This window comes from Strongylocentrotus purpuratus, unplaced genomic scaffold (assembly GCF_000002235.5).
Source record: "Strongylocentrotus purpuratus isolate Spur 01 unplaced genomic scaffold, Spur_5.0 spur5_scaffold_20, whole genome shotgun sequence".
Taxonomy (NCBI): domain Eukaryota; kingdom Metazoa; phylum Echinodermata; class Echinoidea; order Camarodonta; family Strongylocentrotidae; genus Strongylocentrotus; species Strongylocentrotus purpuratus.
Window position 1 is genome coordinate 50,493,833 of NW_022145606.1, and position 21,725 is coordinate 50,515,557.

A 21,725-nucleotide genomic window follows, 5' to 3' on the forward strand; every position below is an offset into this window, starting at 1 on the left:
GAAACTTTAAATCGTTTGAAAGTACCATTTGAAATCGAAAGAAAATGAAGGAACTTTTGGCCTCGGCCCCTCTCCTGTTGAGTCTTCCCACAGATCCAGCAATGGACCTATTGTATTAAGGAACGAACTCTTTGCAGTGGTGTACTCAAGGGTGTCGATTTGTATCCGTGGTTGGGAGGGGGGGGGTGATAGCTAGGTGCCAAAATATGTTCGGCAATGGATCAAAGCAACCAAGAGGTAGAAGTGTGTGGCAGGTTGCACCCCCTCCCCAAGCGCGTAGCCAGGATTTCATTTTAGGAGGGCGGTAGTGGGCACGCGGAGCGCGCTCCCTAGGGGGTTGGGTGCAGGGAGGGGGAGTTTCCCCTTCCACCACGAAGCGCGGAATTTTGACGTTTCATTAAATTATTAGAGAAAGAAAACGATTCGTTGGACCGTTCTCGACTCGTAATCCTTGTTTTAATCAAGTTTCCCTTCCTTCGCGCGTAGCGCGGAAGCTTTGACGTTTCATTAGATTATTATAGAAAGAAGACGATTCGATGTACCATTCTCGACTCTTAATCCTTGTCTGAATTCAGTTCCCCCCCCCCCCTCCTGCGCGAAGCGCGGAAGCTTTGACGCTTCATTAGATTATTAAAGATAGAAAACGATTCGTTTTACCGTTCTCGACTCTTAATCCTTGTCTGAATTCAGTTCCCCCCCCCCCCCCCCCTCCCGCGCGAAGCGCGGAAGCTTTGACGTTTCTTTAAATTATTAGAGAAAGAAGACGATTCGTTGTACCGTTCTTGACTCTAAATCCTTGTCTGAATTCAGTTTCCCCGCTCCTGCGCAAAGCGCGGAAGCTTTCTCCTTGTCTCCGATCTCATCACGAATTCGTCACAGAGTTTATCTATGTTTGCACTGTCCATGATTGTCTGATTTATTGCAACCATAACTTGAGATTGGGTTTCAAATACAAATCAAAATGTAAACAAACTAGATAACAATGGTAGAACTTATGTACACCAAGTCAAAAAAACTGTTGGTATAATACATAAATATATGAATAGCAATGTGCTACAATGAAATTATTACACATTATAAGATAAACAAAAGAAAGCTCACGATTCCTTTTTTTACGTAACAATGTACAGTTCTATATATGTTATTTGTAATTGCTTTGGCGAAATGAAATTGAAATAAACTTAATTGAATTTAAGTGAGTACCAAATTTCATAATGATTAGACGTATATTGTACTGTGTGTACATGTATATATATTTTTGCTTGTATCATGCACATTTAGGCCTATGCAACTGATCTCAAATTAATTGAATCTTCAAAATGCCATATGCTATCAGATCCAAACATGTTTACAATAAATGTTCACCCACATTCCTGAAAATGATACCATATTTACACATTAATACAAACAAAAGATCAGGTGTTAAATCAGTGACAAATCAGCTGATAACCAATCAATAGCAAGGATTTCACTAGCTTATAACAGAAACTGTCATTTGTCACTAATGACAAGTTTTGTGAAATGTGGCCCTGTTCCTCCTCAAAAATCACACCCTTTAAAACTGATTATTCTGAAAGTAAGACTAAGGTGTTGCACACTAGGATATAGTAAGACTCGTGTACACTCTTCGGAATAATACCTCCTCGACACATCCTGAATACTAAGAGTTAGATATAGAACGATTAACACTTGAATAACATACCTGCAACGCTGAGTTGTGTACGATACACCCCACTCCGCCTCAAATTATCCTCTCTCTCTCTTTCTACACACATTCTAAAAGACCAACCCAAGGAACTCCTCCTTGCTTTTACCAAACTATTAACGACAACTGCCAGAGTAAAGGGAGACAAAAAACGATGCTTTTGGATAATTTACTTACATACCAGATCACTCCCCGGCGTATATAGTTCCCTGATCACCCACAGTCTATTATCTGTCACCAATGGATATATTGGTAGGTTAATTGATGAGCTTTGGTAGATGTGTGGTGGTAGCGGGATGGATGGGTATACGATCTAGTTGAACAGGTGTAACACGCTCTGGAATTGAGTCTAACCATTGACGTAGCACAGTTAGCCTACCCTGCACGAGCCCGAATCGGTCGGGAGTCGCTATGCACTTGAACGAGGCGGGGGTCGAGAAGTAGACGAATACCAGAACAGATTAACGGTGCGTTCACACGAAGAGGAATTCATACGAAACTTGTATACATAAATGTCGTGTTTAAAATCACCGTACTTTAACAAAAGGGTGTTCAGACGTGAGAAAAAGATAAATCGTGGAAGGAAACTATTGGAAATTGATGAGGTCAGTTGACTTGACAGCTGGTCAGTGGTCAATCATAGCCCCACCCCCCCCCCCCTCCCCCCCCCCCCCCTCTCTCTCTCCCCCGACCAGCACCATCACCACCATCCCACCACCTAATAGGAGGTTTAGAAGGAGCCCTAATTTTCATTCGAAAAGGCCTTCAAACATGAATTTAGCTATGCAACGTTTAGATAGTTCAATCGTTTACTTACGGGTTTGATAAGTATAACGCTAAGTTTGCTAAAAGATAGATTTTGGTAGTCTAAACGGGGGTAGGTATTTTTTAATATTTTTAAGGGGGTGTCAACAGAGAAAGAAGATGCTTTAGATATCCATATGTTTGTAATATTAATAGGATACCAAACACGATGGGTGGGAATAGGGGGAGTATGGCAATATAATGTACACTTACACTGCTTACAGCTTAGGTCCAATGTCAAGACTGTACACTGCAGTAAGATTAGGAATACGACTCCAGAGAGTTTTGGGACATTAATGCTAGTAAAACCGGGATGTTTTAATCGTTGCTCTCTCTCTCTCTCTCTCTCTCTCTCTCTCCGACGGAGTTAGGGGTGGATTTCACACTCAACACCTTGGATCTCGGTCAAACTCGATATCTAGAGCAGCTTATGATTAATAAGCCCAATATTCTATTATAACAACAATAGTACAATATACTACTGACACTCGGACATGAATATTATAAAGTTGCATTTGAAAAAAGCAATTTTGTAAAAGCAAATTTTGTTCAATTAAAATTTACGGACAACTTCATCCCGCTTTGCGGAATAGTAGTAATAATAATAATGATGACAATTTGTCTAACTTTATGGCGGCGCGCGTTCTAGGGTTGAGGTCTTTCCCTCCTAGGTCTTTTAGGTTTACACCATGGAGGGATCCAAGATTTTGTAAATAATGTTCTTAAAAGTGACTATACCATTCCTTTTCGATCTGCACTTGATATTGGAGAGTGACGTCATTTAATTAATTTTCATGCATGATATTCGCAATCCAATTTCAATGCACAATCTTTTATTTGACACCAGTCCTCGGGGTCAGGTCTGGGTCACTGGTATAAAAGCTTGCCATCCACCCTTCCATGGTCATGTTCGCTACGGGGTGTTGGACTACTTTTGTATGGATGCATCAAGCTGAAGAAATGTGACATTGACTAGTCTTTCGTTTCAGACACTATTCAAGTTCAAGTTCATTTTATTCAAAACCACACAAAACATGATATAATATTTTACATGAACAAGAGACTGGTAATAGTACATTAATCAACATAATTACATTAACTAGATTACATCATGAAATGAATGGTTTTTTAAAAGATATTCAAGATAATTCCATAGGTTAGTACATTTAGAAATTACAAAGTTACGTTGTGCTAAATGTTCTGTGACTGAGGTATGGGAACTACTGCTCGTAATCTACATTTGTGGAGGTGTCATGACTCTTTATCAAAGGGTTGAGGATTCGAATCCCTGCCCAGCACTAATTATTATCATTTTTTCTTTCAATATTGATATTATACCCTTGGGTAAATGAGAACAATTTGATATTATTTAATGATTATTATCAGACACTGTTTACGTTCACAATATGCGAATTCAAGTAAATCTCGCCTGATTTGTGTCTTCTTCATTTTTCTGCATTATAATAAGTCGTTACTCCACTTATGTTTTACTTCACAAATTCGCAGAGTGGGACCAGGTGTGGAACCCCCGATAACCAGGCCCCTGCAAAAACATTAAAACTCATTATCTGGACAACCTTTACGTCATATTTGGGCAGCGAAATAGTTCTCATTTTAATGTTTATACCCCAGCATGTTCAGTAATTTTATTCCGAAGTAATTAACGAGCTTGAAATTAGAAACTGGATACACAATACATCAACTAGGGCAATTATGTGTCTAGTATTCTTTTCGTTCACTTTGATTACTCTAATTAATAAAAACGGGAGGTTCACATTTGGGCAAGAGCCCCCCCCCCCCCCCCCCCCCCCCCCCCCCCCCACCCTCTAAACCCAACCCCGCGGCTGCAGAAATTGTTTGTTCATACGTCCGTGGGTAGTAGGTCCATGCTTTAACACAGTCGGTGACATTCGAGATAGATCAACAAGCTTGAGACATCATCTTGGTATGTCTTCTCAAAGTACGGTGGAGGAATGGGGGTAGGAGGGGTGGGGAGGGGTGGGGAGGGGTGGGGGCTTGTTAAATATGTCTAGATGTAAAACCTGATAACTCCTTATCTAATGAAAGACTAGTGCCCCCCCCCCCCTCCTCCCCCTCTCGAAAACAAATCACTCCGGATCCTCTTATGTATGAGTACATCCAACGCGAAGGGGGTTGAATATGTTAGGCAATTACAAACATGTACTTTGCTGATGAGTATTTTGGCATACATCAGTGCCCCTCTACAAAGAGGAAGAGATTACCCTTCATCCCCCAACAAAAGTTATATTCATTAGGTGGAAGGCGTTTGTGTAATCCAGCGGGAAAAACTGTGATTTGAAAATTCGATCACATTCAATCATATAGACAAATTATAGTCGGATATCAACATCCATAAACTTTCTTACAAAAGCTACAGCTAGATAAATCACTATTTAGACAAAAGTTAAATTTTAGTTAAAATAGTAAAAATAAATAAATCCTTCCCAGAACCCCTTTTCAGTACTTCATTATTTGTAGACGTCACAACAAACAAGTATGACGCCAAAGAAAAACAATGTAAAGTTTCTCGTCCCTCCTCAATAAAGTTATTACCTGTCCACCTCAAACTTGTGTGATCTGATATTTTTGTTCTGATAGAAAATAATAAACAGTTTGAGGACATCATTCTAGGCAATGGTGTCAATAATAGAATGTATTGATATAATGCAATTCCACCTTGTTTTAACCCCTTCGAAGTGCGTGTACAATTGAAATTTGAAACAAAATCCCAATATTATACCATGTTCTATGTCCAGCAAAAAACAAAATAGTACGCATCTCCCTTATTTTCATTTTTGTCGAAAAATCCGGACGAAAAGCAAGGACTCAATTTTATTGGGCCAAATAACAACAATGACTATATCTTTATTTCACATTAGTGCCACGGTGGGACTCAAACCGAGAACCACGTGACTCTTCGTCTAGTGTCACTAAAACACACGATCAATGGTTCATACTGATATAGGAAAATCTCAATGCAGACGACATTAACAATGATACAATGTCATAGAAAATGAAAGTCTGTGAAAAGATACCACAGAAGGAAATGATCCGGTTACCATGACAAGAGTATTGTTTTATTATCGACCTTTGACGGTACATCATTCATCACATTGTCATGTTCACGGAAAAAGATCAAAGGTCATTTGAGCGCATATGACATGAGTTGTTGAAAAGAGAAAAAGGAGGTTGGCATTTTTATAGCGAAGATTCCAGGTTTATTTTTCCTTTTCAGGCTCTCAAAATAAATAAGCGATGATTGATGGAGATGTAATGTGAAGTTTGTTTTCAATGTACATCTGTCCTAGTCTCACAAAACTAGGATAGGGTCTAAAAAGGGCTATTCAAATATATACAATCAGACACTTGTTTATGAATAAGACATAAATCAGACGATTATTTCCCAGCCATCAAGTTGCTGTTAAAACAATTCGATATTAAAACACGAACGTAGAGAGGATAAGAATATGTATGGTTTTGATGTCAGAACCATAGGCGCCGGAAGTGGGGGGGCAGGGGGGGCAGTTGCCCCCCCAGTCAAAAAAGTGGGGGGGCAAAACGCATTTTTGCCCCCCCAAAACGCCCCCCCCCCCCTCCAAAAAAAAAAAAAAAAAGCAGTAAAGGAATAAACATGGTTTGTATTTTTAACCCAAAAGAACATAACAATAATAAAAACCTGAATTAAAGCACATATACCATTCCATTCAAAGAAAAGGAAAGTTCACAGGAATTAAATTTTTATAAACATTGCGCATGCTACCTATACGGTTTATAGTGGACATATTGTGCGAGAATGGGAAAACGTGTCTGTTTTTTTGGTTTTGTTATAGGGGTGAGAAGACATGAGCCCCTGAACGCTGGCGTACTGATGGGGGGGGGGGGGTATATCTATACGATACCAGTGATTTACACATGTTGCTATTATGACATGATTTTCCGGTATTTTTTCTCCATTTTTTTTAAAGTCATACCTTTTTATGCGTTTGTTGGAAAAAAAGAAATTCCCAAATTACAGTCGGGCGAAAAATACGCTTATTTAGAAGCCTTTATGACATGGTCTGCAAAGTGGCTGGGCTCGAGCCCCTCCCCCCTCACTTTTTGAAAAAGTATGTTAAAGAGAAAAAGAAAGAAAGACGGAGAGAAAAAATAAGTGACCTGCCAATGTCACAAATAAGGCATAAAAAATGCTCATCTGACCGTAATTAAATGCCTAAAACCCCAGAGCTTACGGGTGCTCCGCCCCCGGACCCCACCAAGGGCCCTAAGGCGGGCCCCTGGATGCTCATCTGACCGTAATTAAATACCTAAAACCCCTGAGCTTCCGGGGGCTCTGCCCCCTGGACCCCACCAAGGGCCCTATAAGGCGGGCCCCTGGATGCTCATCTGACCATTATTAAATACCTAAAACCCCTGAGCTTCCGGGGGCTCTGCCCCCTGGACCCCACCAAGGGCCCTATAAGGCGGGCCCCTGGATGCTCATCTGACCATTATTCAATACCTAAAACCCATGAGCTTCCGGGGGCCCTGCCCCTGGACCCCACCAAGTGCCCTAGGGCGGCCCCTGGTTGCTCATCTGACCGTAGTTAAATACCTAAAACCCCTGAGCTTCTGGGGGCTCTGCCCCCTGGACCCCACCAAGGGCCCTATAAGGCGGGCCCCTGGATGCTCATCTGACCATTATTAAATACCTAAAACCCCTGAGCTTCCGGGGGCTCTGCCCCCTGGACCCCACCAAGGGCCCTATAAGGCGGGCCCCTGGATGCTCATCTGACCATTATTCAATACCTAAAACCCCTGAGCTTCCGGGGGCCCTGCCCCCTGGACCCCACCAAGTGCCCTAGGGCGGCCCCTGGTTGCTCATCTGACCGTAGTCAAATATTAAAACCTCTGAGCTTCTGGGGGCTCCCCCCCCCCCTCTGGAACACGTCAATGGCCTTAAAGAGGCCCCTGGATGCTCATCTAACCGTAATTAAATACCTAAAATCCCTGAGCTTCCGGGGGCTCAGCCCCTTGACACCCTGCCGAGGCTGGACCCCACGCCAATTTACGCTCTACCTGATCGTTAATACTTCACTTTGAAAAACGTTCCGCGGGACCTGCATGTAACGTGTAAGACTGGTGGTGATGCAGATTTTTTGCCTGCCCCCCCCCCCCCCTTCCGAACGTTTTTTCTCATTACGTCACTGCCCTCGGAAGGTGAGCCCCCTGGAATGTTTGCCCCCCCCCCAATCCCAAACTGCTTCCGGCGCGCCTGGTCAGAACAGCTTCTTCCTCTTACTCTCTAGGCTTTCTTTCTGGAAATAACGACGCCATTTTGTCACATGCGTATTAACTTGAGATTGATTTCATTTTACCGGTAATATCTGTGAAACATTTTGTATTTCCTACCTTAAAAAATGACGAAAAAATACAAGCATTCTCGTTTCTTGAGTCCCCTGTTGTCAAGTGGTGTTGTGATATTGTGTTGTAGCCTACATGATAGGGTTCTGGTGATAAGAAACTGCGGCGATGCTGGTATAATTCAGAAATTATTATCAACAAAAAAAATTCTACATTCCCCCTTCCTTTAAATCACAAAAGCATTCTCTATGAATTGTCGATAACAAATGAATACACACACCCTTTCCTTTAAAACCTTAAGTCATTCACGTGTCGTGTAATGGAGGGAGGGATTGGAGGAAGGTGGAGAAAGGGAGAGAGGGAGATGAGAGGAAATGAAAAGAAGAAGCTAGAGAATGGTAAGAGGAGGGAGAGGGGGAAGAAGAGAGGCGGACAGAGAGAGGAGAGGCCGACAACGGCGATAGAGCGAGTAGAGGAGAGGGGAGAATGAAGACAAGAGAGGGGAGGAAAGAGAGGGAGAATAAGAAGAGAGGAGGTGAGAGAGCGGGGAAAGAGAGAGAAGGAGGGAGACAGAGAGAAGCGAAGAAATATGAAGTAGAGAAAGAGAGAGAGAGAGAAGCGAAGAAATATGAAGTAGAGAAAGAGAGAGAGAGAAGCGAAGAAATATGAAGTAGTGAGAGAGAGAGAGAGCGCGCGCGAGAGAGAGAGAGAGAGAGAGAGAGAGAGAGAGAAGATAAAAAGAGAGGGGAGAGTGAAGAGTAGAGATACCCGATGCGTAAAGTTTGCTTTCTTGAATTGTGCCCTCTATGTTCCATTTCAGTAAGAATTGATCACGCGAATGTGTCCACGGGCATCGTTACCTACAGACTTCCCTTAAACTTCAGGAAAAAATACAGAAAATATTTATGTAAAACAGCGACAACGCCGTAATTCTGAGGAGGGGGAGGTGGCGGTGGGTAATTTCTTTTTCTTTTTAAGGAGCACCTGTTAAGCTAGCATGCATTTATAGCAGCAGCGTTGCCATATTTATTTTTTTCAAGTTCGGAGCTCATTCAACTCTTTTCGTACTGAAAAGCCCCCATCAGGAAAAGGTTAGAGTTGGGGTTTAAGCTGGTATTTTGTTCGTAGGGTGTACATATTGAGCCGTTCCTAACAGATAACAGTGGGAAATGGGCTCTTGCAAGTTTTCATAAGGGTATGTGATACAGCTGTACGCAAGGCGACATCAAAAATAATGGCAGGGGTTTTAAGTCTTTATTTCAGTCTTATTTCATTCTCAATAAAAAACAACATACATGAAATATATACTCAACAGAGTAACACCAATAGAAATCAATACAGAACAATTAGAACAAATAATTATTATGAGAATGAGGGGTAACACAAAAAAGGAGCACCTTTAACAAATATTGAGTTATGGGAAATCAAAGTTCTGATATGATGTCAATGATAATTAGATGAATTATGAGTTTTAGGTGATGTATGCTAGCTTAACAGGTGCTCCCTACAAAAAAATACTTAGCCATTACAAACTGGAGTTAGGTATGGTGGACATAATAGGCTGGTCCTGACAGGTAACGGCAGGGAAGGGGCTTTGGCAAATTTTTTAAAGGGGTAAATGATACAGCTGTATATAAACCCACCCCCCGCAAAAACAAAAACAAAACAACAAACAAACAAGCAACAACAACAGAAAGTTTAAAAATAGCCCTAACATGGAGAACTGGTGTGGCCATTATTTTTGTAGAAGCCTTGGGTGTGGGATTTTGAAAACTTTCATTGAGGTACGTGGTACCGTAAGTTCACGAAAATTGTATGTTGGGGCGCGGAGGAGGGGGGGGGGTGCCTAAAGATGACATGACATGACATGAACACGTAGCGAGGTTAGATTTTTTATGGGGGGGGGGGGTCTGGACAAAAAATATGGCTGTAGCCACGGTGTAGCAAGCTTTTTTCAGGGGCAGTGGGCGGCTTCTGGAAAAAAATTTGAGGGGGCACCAGGTTATAGCAGCCCCTGAAAGCTACGCTGTCCTGACACGTACAAGTAACATAGTCAGATTCTCTTTTTTCAGTGGGGAGGAGCTAGGGCGCTCAAAAGGGGCACGCTGCTAAACTGCCCCGATATGTTACATTAGGATTAGATGTCTTGGCCATTATCACCAGGATACAGTTGTCCAGCAGAAAGAGTCCTAATTGTAGTTGTCTTAAACCCATTCATTTCAGTGTTTCACACTGCTGAGTGGAGTATTTCCTCTGTTTGTATCGAGAATGGCCTGGAAAGAAAGTCTACTTTGCTTTGCTTTATAAAATGGCGCCTCTATTGATGATCATTGACGCGTGACCTGCACTGATTTTTCACGTAGAACGAATGCATGTCATGGAATGCATTGAATCTTCCCCGCACCGTACGCGATACCTTTTCACACACAATACACACTCAAACACACACCACTATTTTACACACACGCGCACACCACACCACAGTACAGCACACACTCACGCTTGAATATAGTAACAGCAGTACGGCACGGTACCAAGTGGGACCAGAAGCGGTGGCTTCACAATGCGCCCTAAACTTGTGTCAACTTCCCTCAAAAAGTTCGCTTCTTTTACAAACTGGCGTCTCGTTTCAGCGCGCTATTCGGCACTGCAATTTAGCACCCACGCTCGTAGGTGCAAGTACAGATTACTAACGTATTTTGCAGTGAGTGTGTTCGTGCATTGCAAGATATATCGCGCTGTGTGTGAACACATGACTGTATTAACCATTCAACTGTATTCGTGTCTAAAAGAGCTTAGTCAAGGGTGAATGCAAAGTTGAGGATATAATCACACTGTTTATCTCCGAGTGGTTCGTCTTCTTTAAAGCCTCCTCTACAACGTCTCACCCTATACATTTACAATATCAGTTAGAACCCTGCTGTAGGGATATCAACTGCCGCTTCTCTCACAATATTTCAACTTTTCTTGACTGAAATCTGACATTTTGGATGGAACAAGGAGATACAGAGAAGAATGCTTGGTATGTATTACACCCAGTTGGGTTCCGATCAGTGTGTGTTATTGCGAGGTGGTAGATCATGTATATAGTGATTAATAGTTTTGAAGTTGAACCAGGATGTACAAACATGTTCACGCCCATCTCACTTTCTGAGTAGCATGCTGTTTTAACAGACACTTCGCCTTAACATTGGCAAAGGCATACTACAGTAGCAGTTTGTTTACAGTATACTTTTTTTGTATAATGATGTATATCTATATTCTTGCGTTCACCCTAACTATAGGGAATTATTATGTTTCTGTTGTATTCTTGTCTGATTGAAAATGAGTGTACTAACATTGCCTTGTATGAAATGAATTTAGTTGCTGATGAGCCTTCGGGTAAAACAGACTGTACAACACTTACTGATAAAATTGAACCTTTTCAACATCTATATAACAATATATGTACATATTATATAAAGATATTTAACCGTAAAGTGTGGACTGCTAAACGTGATGGGCCGTCTTGTGTTTAGTGAAAAAGTCCTAAAGGCTTGAAGTCTTTAATATTTGATAAGAGAATGTTTTCAGCGGAGGAGAATAAACTCAAAACTATAGAATAAAAACACTCCGTTGACACATGTCAATAGAGTCTTCTATTGAAAGAAGAGTTTAATGCTCTATAGTTTCCAAATGTTTTTATTAATCAACTTAAAAGTATTTACACATATATAAATATTATATACTTTATAGACATATATGTTTAAGTTGTAAACTGACACTTTGCTTCCCCATTGCTAGTTACATTATTATATTTGTATATCATTAGGCCTACACTACCCACCAGTATGTGAATCAATATAAATGGAGCGATATATTGACTTGTAAATGTTATGGACCCCTTTGAAAACTAACTCTCGTGAAAAGGCACTTTCCACCATATACATTCGAAATAAATTGATAAAGTAACATTTCAGTTTGTATAAAGGTTTAGCTCGTCAACCGGTAGGCTATTTGTGTATAATAATAATAAAGATAGATCATGCCAAATGTAGTAATATTGATAGTAATATTGTAGTAATGTTGTTGTAAGCGCTTTGGGCCACTCTGGGAAAAGCGCAGTATATAAATAATAATAATAATAATAATAATTATTGTATTACCAGAATTATGTTTACCATACATATATATATATATATATATAACAAGTTGAAATGAACGATTCCGTGAATTTTTTTTACAAATCTTTTCTACCTTCTAAGTATTCCGAGGCAGACTACAAAGTTTGCAACCATAATTAGGTCAATATTAGAACCGAAAACGGACTTAAATAAGCGTTTCTGTTTTAACATATCAACTTTTGTCAACATTGTTATTCAATTTCATGCAAAACCAAGTCCAACAAATCAACAGAAAAAGAAGTCAACAATATTGAGCACAGTTTAAGAAGCCTTTTGTTTGCAATGTCTCTGGTTCGGTTAAGCAGCTCCATGATATTCCAACTATGTGTGTTATAATAAGCAAACCGTTTTAAATGATTTTGTGTTTTCTATTTCTGATTCATTCGATTTCAACGAAATGGTAATTGCCTTACATGTATTTCTAATAGAGGTGAATTGTATTTAATTCAATGAATTTACTTTTTGAATCAGCTTTACAGGTTTGACTTAGCCCAAATTTCCATTCATTAAATTCACATTGCACAAATAAAATAAGTGAACAGGAGGGTAATCTCTTGGTTTCGATTTCATGATATTTTTAAACGAATGGTACTGGGGTAAACAACACAACGTAGGCAGCTATCCTGAATAGATTAAATTGATCAGAATACAGTGCGTATAGGAACACGGATTCGACTAGGAAATTATAACAAATAAAAGATGTAGTAACAAAATAAATCAATCAATGAAAAGTAGGGAAAAAATTAGAAAACATCAGTTATTTATGTAGAGATAAAAAACGGGTTGAGCCATTATATAAAGCTGAAACATGTTTGACAGAAGAGGCGTTATATCTGATGTACATTATATTTATGTAGGACATGTATGAAGGGCAATTTATCATATCACTTTTTTGTGTTTGAAATGTTATATTCAAATGCATGAGAATATTAAATTCATTCGAAACGAGGCTTCTGTGAGGTAAAGAACAACTGAACCAAAACAATTTGGAATCTTTCCAACTCTCTTTTTTACACTCCCTTTTTACACTTCCTTGTCGAGGAATATTATTGACAGAGGCAGTGTCCCAAAATGTTTGTTATTGAAATGCTTTCATAACGTTTACCTTCGTAACGATTATATGATGGAAAAGGTTTTGTAAATAGCCGATATATACATGTACTCATGCCAAATTTGTGTATCGTTGTTTCTATTATAAATGTTGTGTTTCATCACGAGATAGTAGACTATAATTAATTCGTTTAGTGATTGAAAATGGTCGTGTTTATTTATACACCATCATTTGCTTGACAATAATTTGTATAATTATCTATATAGGGCTTCCAAGTGGTACAATAAATCAGTGTATTCAATATCTTTAGCGCAGTACCCGGATGTCTGATCAATATTGCTTTCGTATTGCTCATTCATCCGCTAACTTGAAATAACAATATCGATACCACACGAAAACAAAGCTGTATCGAGTTAATCCAAATGTTTGTATGTTGCTAGTCAGCCTGATATAGATAATAATAATAATAATGTTGTATGGATTTCTTTTCACGGTGTGACACAATAATATTATTGCTCTCGCTGTGACAATATATTATTCTATCATACTCAAAGCCTTCCGAAATAATATACTATTATTATTGAAAAATGTAGGTTATAACATGTGTCTTAAAACTTAAAGTTGATTTTCATGTTCAAGGTTTGCACCCAGTAAGATACAGGTATCAATGTTCACAGCTCTATCTACAATCACTAGGCTGATACATGTATGGGCTTACTACCACCCGATCCTGTCCTGCTACTGAATACGTATAGAAGTCGACTGTCTATTTATACTTTACTCTATGTTTATAAAAGTCACTTATCGAGAACAACTGCTATCAGTCCATTGCCTTGATGTTACTCGTTAGCTTCACTCTTGTGCTCCTGTGACCAGTTTAGTTACATGTCTTTGCGACCCATGGGATCACTGATCTCTGAAATGGCGGAGGAAGAACAAGATGATGATGATGATGATGGTACGAAATCAAAGATAAAAACAAAAATAAGAAAAACGGGTTCCCGGGATAAGATGCACAGACTACAAGTAAAGGTTTTGTGATGGAAGAGTTCAAAATCTGAATTTCCCAGGATTATTCTGTACACCCTGCTAACGAAAGCTTTCAATTCATTCGAGGAGGAAACGAGTTTTGAAAAGAATCTTTATGAAACGTCATCTATACATTACGGATTATTAAACAAGATATCTGTATTTTAGGGATAGAGTTCCGCATACGATTCAATAGAGGTAGTGTTTAAAGGGTCATGGTGTGCGTGTGCGTGTGTGTTTAACTATGTTAAGAATGTATTTATACCGCAGTTACTTCATTGGACAGCGCTGAATAAAAAATATTTGGAGCGAGCAACCAAAAGTATTAATCATAATCATAATGGTAATCACATTGGAATTTATGGTATGAAAAATATAACAAAATTGTTAACAGTCCTAAAATATTATTTGGTAATGTTCATTATGCATGACGTACCATTGCACGTACTAATGGGGAAAGGAGATCGATTGGGTTCATGTCAGGTTTTTACAAATAGAAATGTTGAGGAAATGCATGGAGAGAGGGGAGGCGAGGAAAGAAAGAATACATACAGAGAGAGAAGGAGAGAGAGAGGGGGAGAGAGGGAGGGAGGGAGAGAGGAAGGGGGAGAGAGAGAGAGAGAGAAAGAAAGAAAATAGAGAAGGTGGTAAAAGATAGAAAGAAAGAAAGAGTAAATATATATAGAGAGAAGGGGAGAGACATAATGCGAGAGGGCATGGTAACGGACAGACAGACAGAAAGAGTAAAAAACCTACCGAGAGAGGGGGAAAGAATGAGAGAGGGTGAGGTAAAAAACTGAGATGGAAAAGAGAAAGGGAAAAGAGTAAGAAAATAATAGGTTCAGAGAGACAGAGAGAAAAGGAGATCAGGGGACGGAAGAGAGAGATAGAGAATGGTGAGGAGAAGAAAGAAAGAATTCAAATAACAAGAGGTTACACGTAGAGGGAGAGAAATGAATAAGGAGAGAGGAGAGAGAAGGGAAGATCTTACAGATTAAAGGTACTATGTCCCTTTTGCAGCCAACCTCAAATGCTGTTGAACTTTGCAGGATTTATGAATATGTCATGTATGTCTTATCTGTGAAATTTAAACTTTAGCAGTGTCCTCATATTCAAATTATGCAAGGAAACCCGTTTACTTGCTAGACTTCACTGTCAGACACTATTGAGTGACTGACTGGCTTTTTTTCTTCTTGGGTAATAGCATACATGCAAAGAGTTGTAAAGGGTACATGAGCATTTGTCTACATCAATAACCCACTTCTTGTGATGGCCAATATTAAACTGATTGAATCTTTGCGCAGCATAAAACGTATGACCATTCGGTTCAATTGTCTGAAAATCAAGACTATTACTTTTGGGCTCTATAGCCCTAAAGTCGATTTGACAACTATAGTCGTTATTTTCCCACTTGAAGACATTTTCAAGCCCCACCTTTTTTATGGAAGTTCTAAATCAGTATTATCTTTCAAATGCAGTTGGAATTTAACTTTTTCATTTTTTTTGGCCTGCAAATGGGACATAGTACCTTTAAAAGAGGGGGAAAGAGAAGTAATACTGCTAATGTCGAAAACACTCTAATAATGAGATTCTATCCAAACACACAAAGCAAGCTTAGAGCATATTTGCTCTGATTTCCTCATTTCAACTCTGGAATCCGCTGACAATGCGGAACTTTCGTATTGTGTCGAATGTTTGTGAACACTCGCTGGTGGTTTGCATAGGGAAATACAAACTCCTTTATCATCATGTTCTTGACTCATACCTCAGTTATACCACACTCACACCGAGAAGAACAGCGCCAGACCGACAAGAGACCGTACAAAATCATACCTTATCCATAGTTGTCAAAAACTCGGTCGGTTTGTAATGTGACTGGGGCCCAGCGTATTCAAAACACAGCAGCTCGCTTTTTTCTTTTTTTTCCCTCGTTGTTTTCACATAACCCCTGTTCTTCAAAAACGTCACTGGCTTCCTATCACTTCTCGCATCACTTACAAAATTATCCTCCTTACTTTCAAGACTTATCATGGTTTCGCTCATTCATATCTTTCTGAACTCCCTCCTCGATACACTCCTGTCCGGACTTTGCGATCTGCTTCTCCTCTTTCGGTCTCACACACAAAATACGGTCAACGATCTTTCGGTGGGGGGGGGGGGGGGGGGGGGGGGTGGTAGTCTGGTTCTGTGGATTAAATACGAATTGATAAAGCCACCCATTAGGAGGATTGTGTGAGAGGGGGGTCCTTTAAAGCTTCACTCCCCCCCCCCCCCCCCTCCCCCCCCCCAAAAAAAAAAAAAAAAAAAAAAAAATCTGTACGATTTCTCGTCTCCTTGATAACTGTTTTAAAGGTAAAGGCCAGTTTTGGAAACGCCCCTCTCAAAAAATGAAATGGAAGCTCTTATTACCAATCAGGTGAAAGAATATGTTTTGACTAATACGTGATCATACAAATTTTGCCGAGAAGCCCCCCACTAATTGATATATTTGGTAAATTAGTATATATATTTGGACCTTATAGATAACGCGCACGTGTCGCGTAGTCCCATATTTATCTTTCTGTGTGCATTACTTGTGATTTTACCGAGACTGGGCCAAATTTCCTATCATTTTGATGATTCCAGAACCTTGCAGTACACACCAATACTTATTTGCTAGATGATCAACCTTTTCTGATCGATTCCACAACGTTTCTTTCACAATGCAATCGCATGACCAGAACTGATCTTTATCTTTAAACGAGATGGATAATGACATGAAAGAGAATAAAAAGACGAAATTACAAGTGAACAATGTAAAAAATTGTAGGAAACGATTCAGGGGAAGTTTTATGAACTAAAATGTATTTCTGATCTTAAAAATCAATTTTATTAAATACCCCCTGGGTTGAGGTCACGTAAACAGCTTTTGGAATTCATGTAGTGAGCTGTGTGTCTAGTGGCCATTTTGCTTATCACGTGATCATGTCTCTTTCTTTTATTTCAGATCAGTATTGAAGGGTCACGAGTGGGGAGAAATCAACCAATCACTTACAAGGAACCCCATCACGTGACAGTATGGATGTCAATCTAGGATGCTGTGGTTTGGTGCTAGCGTTCCTGTGTATCTTCTTCGGAATGACCGAGGTTGGACTATGGGCGGCGTGCTACTTTAAATGCCCGGATGGAAAGCTGATCGAGTTTAATTACTTTGCTGCCGTGTGGACTGGTGTATTGGTAAATGATTCAATTCTATCATTTTTATTAAATTTAACTCATAAAAAGGTTAATTTATTCAGTATTGAAAAAGACCTTCAATGAAACTCCTGCATATAAACGTACCCTACAACCGGATTATACGCTTAAAATATCTAACCAGCCACTCTGTGAACAAATCAAGTAAATATGTTAGTTTGCCAGTACTCGAAGAACCTATCTTTATTTTCAACCTATGTGTTTTGCCATTTTTTTTCTCATTATTTTATAATCATCTGTTATTGATTCGGTATCAAATATGTGCTCGTATGAAGCCCTGTGTTACTAGACGCATCAAGTATCCTATTTAATATCAAACTGATGTTTGAAGTATGATGTAATATAAATCTTAATATATCCTTTTGTCAATCTTAAGTACTAAGAATGACCCTGTAATGATTATCAGTTACTTTAGGATTAGTCAATTGTTCTCGAGTTTTAAATCACATGTCGGTATACTTATCCTCGTCTTGTTATTGAAAGCATTTTATTTAAACATTTTGTGAGCTATTACGTTAAATCGATCCAGAGTAGTGTTGAAAATAATATTATCCCAACCATGGAGAAAATGTGGTCCTACTGAAACAAAAACACGCTATTCCATAGAGGGGGGGGGGGGGGGGTAACAAGGAACTTTAGATACGACACCAAACTTGACCAGACGGTCTCTTAGCTTGAGTCACAGGGTAGTTTTAATAATTTCTATTTAACTATTTTTTGTAAGAATCGATTTCATGAAGGATGTACCAATTCATGAGAAAGACTTTTTTATCTAAAAAAAATAAAGAAATGCGAAGGAAGTGTTGGCACACCCCCTCCTACGCACACGCCCCCCCCCCCCGAAAATAATAACCATTTCTATAGCAGGTATAGAAAAAAAAACATAAATTAAAATAATATTTTATTGATTTATCTTGCAGGCCTTCACCGTGGGCTTCATGATCATCGTACTGTTTTGTGTCAAATTCAAATCATTGGTAAGTGAAAGAAAATCTTTCTTTTTTCGATGATGTTTCTATAATATCTTAAAAGAACATGACTATAACTTGATCGAAATGAGTAAAAGAGACACATAAGTTCAGTTTTTTCATTCCAATAAAAGTATTTAAAGATACAAGTCATAAATACAGAACAGTTGCAGAGCACCATACATGGAATCAAGGTTACCATAAAAGGTCTTGTCAATAAAAGTCACTTGATGAAATAAAGACAAAAAAAGAGTGCTCGAATGCAAGGGAAGAGTATATTTGAACATTTAATGATATGAATATGCAATGTTTTATTATTACGTGTTCTTGTCTATCTTCAATGATATGTAATCACTTGTCAGAACAATCTGCTTTTCGGTCCACCGACCGTGAACGATTTCATCAATCAACGCTTTAAACAAAATGAAAATGATCTAGACTTAGTCCAGCGTGAGGGATGTCTGTGTATTTTCAAAAGAGGGCGCTACACAAGAAAACATTAAAGAAGGGTATGACGAAAGCCTAGAGCTGTTTTGTCAATGTTCATAGCCGGATACTAACAATTCTGAAGAAATGCAGGATGTATTCATTCATTTACCTATATAAAATTATTTGCATTAAATTGACTAGTATTTCCTTTTTTCTCTCTCTCTTTATTTCCTTTTGCCAAGTTCATGTTACAATTTACAGGAACAGTTATGACATGGTTATGATGATGAAAATATTTTCATTATTTTGCTTTACAATTTGTTTTTTTATTTTTGTTTTGTTTTAGGGCACGTTTATCATCATACTGACATTCCTGCTGGTTCCATGTGAGATCATTTGCGCATGTATCTACGCATATCGCGCCTACCTCTCTCGACCAATGGAAGACGACGTCATAACAGGCAATGTGGGCGTGGACTATTTCAGTGTGTTTTTCTTCAGCGCTATGTCCATTGGTGGCGTGTTTCTCTTTCTCATCACCATCACGTGGAATTGTTATTACTTCTGCATAGCAACGCCAGCGGAGGACTACGAGGAGGAGGTCAAGGAGGATTTGGAGGAAGAAGATGTAAGAATTATGGACCAATTTGCATTTGCATTGATCTAACATTTGCTCCCTTGACAATTGAGCCTGGCTTTATTTAGTCAAAGACAAAGGGTTAGGGTTGCAGTTGTGTTTGGTGTTAGGTTTATGGTTAGGTTCGGATTGATAGACAGAAATAACTTTCTAGTATTGGGGATTCTTTGATGAACATGACAGCCCCATATACGCCAGACATGACCACCCTTTTAAAAGTTCACAGTATTGGGACCTCATGGTGGAAAACGACACCATTCGGTTATCTATGGAGAAAAAAAAAGTGTTGTAAATCACCAAGAGTGGACTTCACTTTTACGACCCACAGGTCATATGTAATGCACCGTGTTCTGAACGTCCCGCCATAAGGTATTCTCATCATAATAAGTTTCCCTCACCCTCCAGATATGAAGGCAAGCTGGAGTATTTTCTGGTGGGACAACGTATTCGCTCCCTGAGAGACCTGCGTACTTGTTACTTTGTAATTCAACCAAATCTGGTGTCAGCGAATTATGATGCAATACACATGGACACTGACTACTATGTGGCTTTGAATCCTCAGTGTCAACTTGGTTGGGGGGGGGTGTTTATATCATTTCATTTCGTTCGAGGCTACACCATCCTCTTTCCTCCTTTTTCCTCCTTTTTCCTCCTTTTTCCTCCATTTTGTTTAGAAAATATCGGATATATTCGTTTATTCTTATCTTGTTTTGTTTATTTCACTCACTCACAGGAAAGACAACAGAATCTACGGACCGTCCAGGATAGTGTCTTCGTCAACAATCCAGTGGTGGATGACGAATCTCGGCCAAACCAAACTCGGCCACTTCAATTCGATCAAGAGCCAAACCAAGTTCGTTTTCCTCACTCGGTTCAAAACGGACATCCACAGGGGAGGCCATCACGACAAAGCAACGGATACCTAGTTCCAAATTCAGATAACCGTCGAGATAAACGTCGAGATAATCGTCAAGATAATCGACGAGATAATCGACGAGATAACCGTAATGTGAGCTATGATCAGTCACTCCTTGTCCGAAATGATTATCCGTATCCACCTGCTTTGGAGAGAGGACCTGTACCCGAAGACCTGAATAGGAGGAACCGACAGCAGTCAAGTATGCCACGCCCACATCTCGGTGCGAACCACCAATCATATATCCCACATGAAAGTAGGCGTGGCCAGGTCAATCGGGGATACGAAGCTGATGAGCTCGGCCAGCCAATAGACAGAGCGTACAACTTGAGGAGTTACATCTACGATGGAGTTCAAGGTGATCCTATGGACCAGCCGGTGTACTCGGGAGGACAGCCGTTATACTCCGAGCAACCCCGAAGATCGCCGAACCAAAACCCGAGTTCTTCAGCAGACCACGGTCGAAACCATCCCGAAAGTCGTCGACACGTGAACAGACCACCTAATTACTCCACCCAGCTAAACAGCCGAGAACCCGCTGCTAATCCACAGCCGAGGGACGAAGACAGATCGTTCATCTACCGACCAACACCCGACAATTTCCGAGGGAAACCGCCGCAGCCCGAGTACATGTCTCAGCAGCAGCAACAGACAGCGCCTAACAATAGTTATCCCTTACAAGTATCAGCACAGCATCCGGGTCCTGCTCAATCTGCTCCTAACACAAGAGGACCAGGACCCACCAACACATACTTCTGAATGATCTTGCTCAGTAGCCCGCCAGTCTTTGATCCGTATTCTACTAAGGTTTTAACCCAAATGCTGGATTAAGGCTTTTGTCAAAATCGGGCTTACCGAAAGGAGCTAGTACAAAGTCTAAGTTTTCCCTTTATTAAAAGTGAATCTATCCCCAGAGTCGGATTTAACTGAAGAGTAGAATACGCATAACATCCTCGGATCGCTCCTCTTAATAAGTGTACAAAGCGTCTTCCGCCCCTATTTCCTATGTACATACAAAATTGATATCAGTCGCGAATAAGTTGCGATTATATCAACTCTTTATAAGACAGGGCCCTGATAAAACGGTTTTGGAAAGTTTCAGAAATATCGGTGCATTTTGTGGCCGTCATAAGGACACCGCGTGTTTGCTAGTATAGGACTTTGTTAATATAGTAATTTATTTAGTGAATCTTTTTCTATCCCTTGCATCCATGTGACTCTTTTCCAAATGTACTATTGTTTTGATTTCAATGATTTTCTTTGTTTCTGCCGAATTGATAACAATAATAATAACAAACAAGAGCCAAATGACAGGTTTCAGTTAACACGGAGGACATTTCTAAAACAAACAAAAAGTTGTAACACTTTTATGCAAGTTAACAAAGTATTTGCAAGATAAGTATACTGCGATAGATGTTGTTTAAGCCT

At 39.8% G+C, this 21,725-nt stretch overlaps 2 protein-coding genes across 3 annotated transcripts in view; one reads left to right on the forward strand and one right to left on the reverse strand.

Moving 5' to 3' along the window:
- LOC105442054 overlaps positions 1-2,108 on the reverse strand; it is a 6,937-nt gene extending 4,829 nt beyond the window's left edge. The window contains exon 1 of one of the 2 annotated variants that reach the window (XM_011673819.2): positions 1,887-2,108. The gene's annotated coding sequence lies outside the window, so the exon portion shown is untranslated. Of the gene's footprint in view, positions 1-1,882 lie in introns of both variants that reach the window. The other variant, XM_011673818.2, reaches the window with a different exon arrangement.
- Positions 2,109-10,497: 8,389 nt separating this feature from the next.
- On the forward strand, positions 10,498-21,641 carry LOC581833. Its single transcript, XM_030993574.1, has 5 exons — positions 10,498-10,892; positions 17,100-17,329; positions 18,268-18,324; positions 19,091-19,372; positions 20,115-21,641. The coding sequence occupies exons 2-5, from the start codon at positions 17,171-17,173 to the stop codon at positions 21,054-21,056; spliced, it is 1,440 nt and encodes a 479-aa protein (XP_030849434.1). The 5' UTR covers positions 10,498-10,892; positions 17,100-17,170; the 3' UTR covers positions 21,057-21,641.
- The last annotated feature ends 84 nt before the right edge of the window (positions 21,642-21,725 follow it).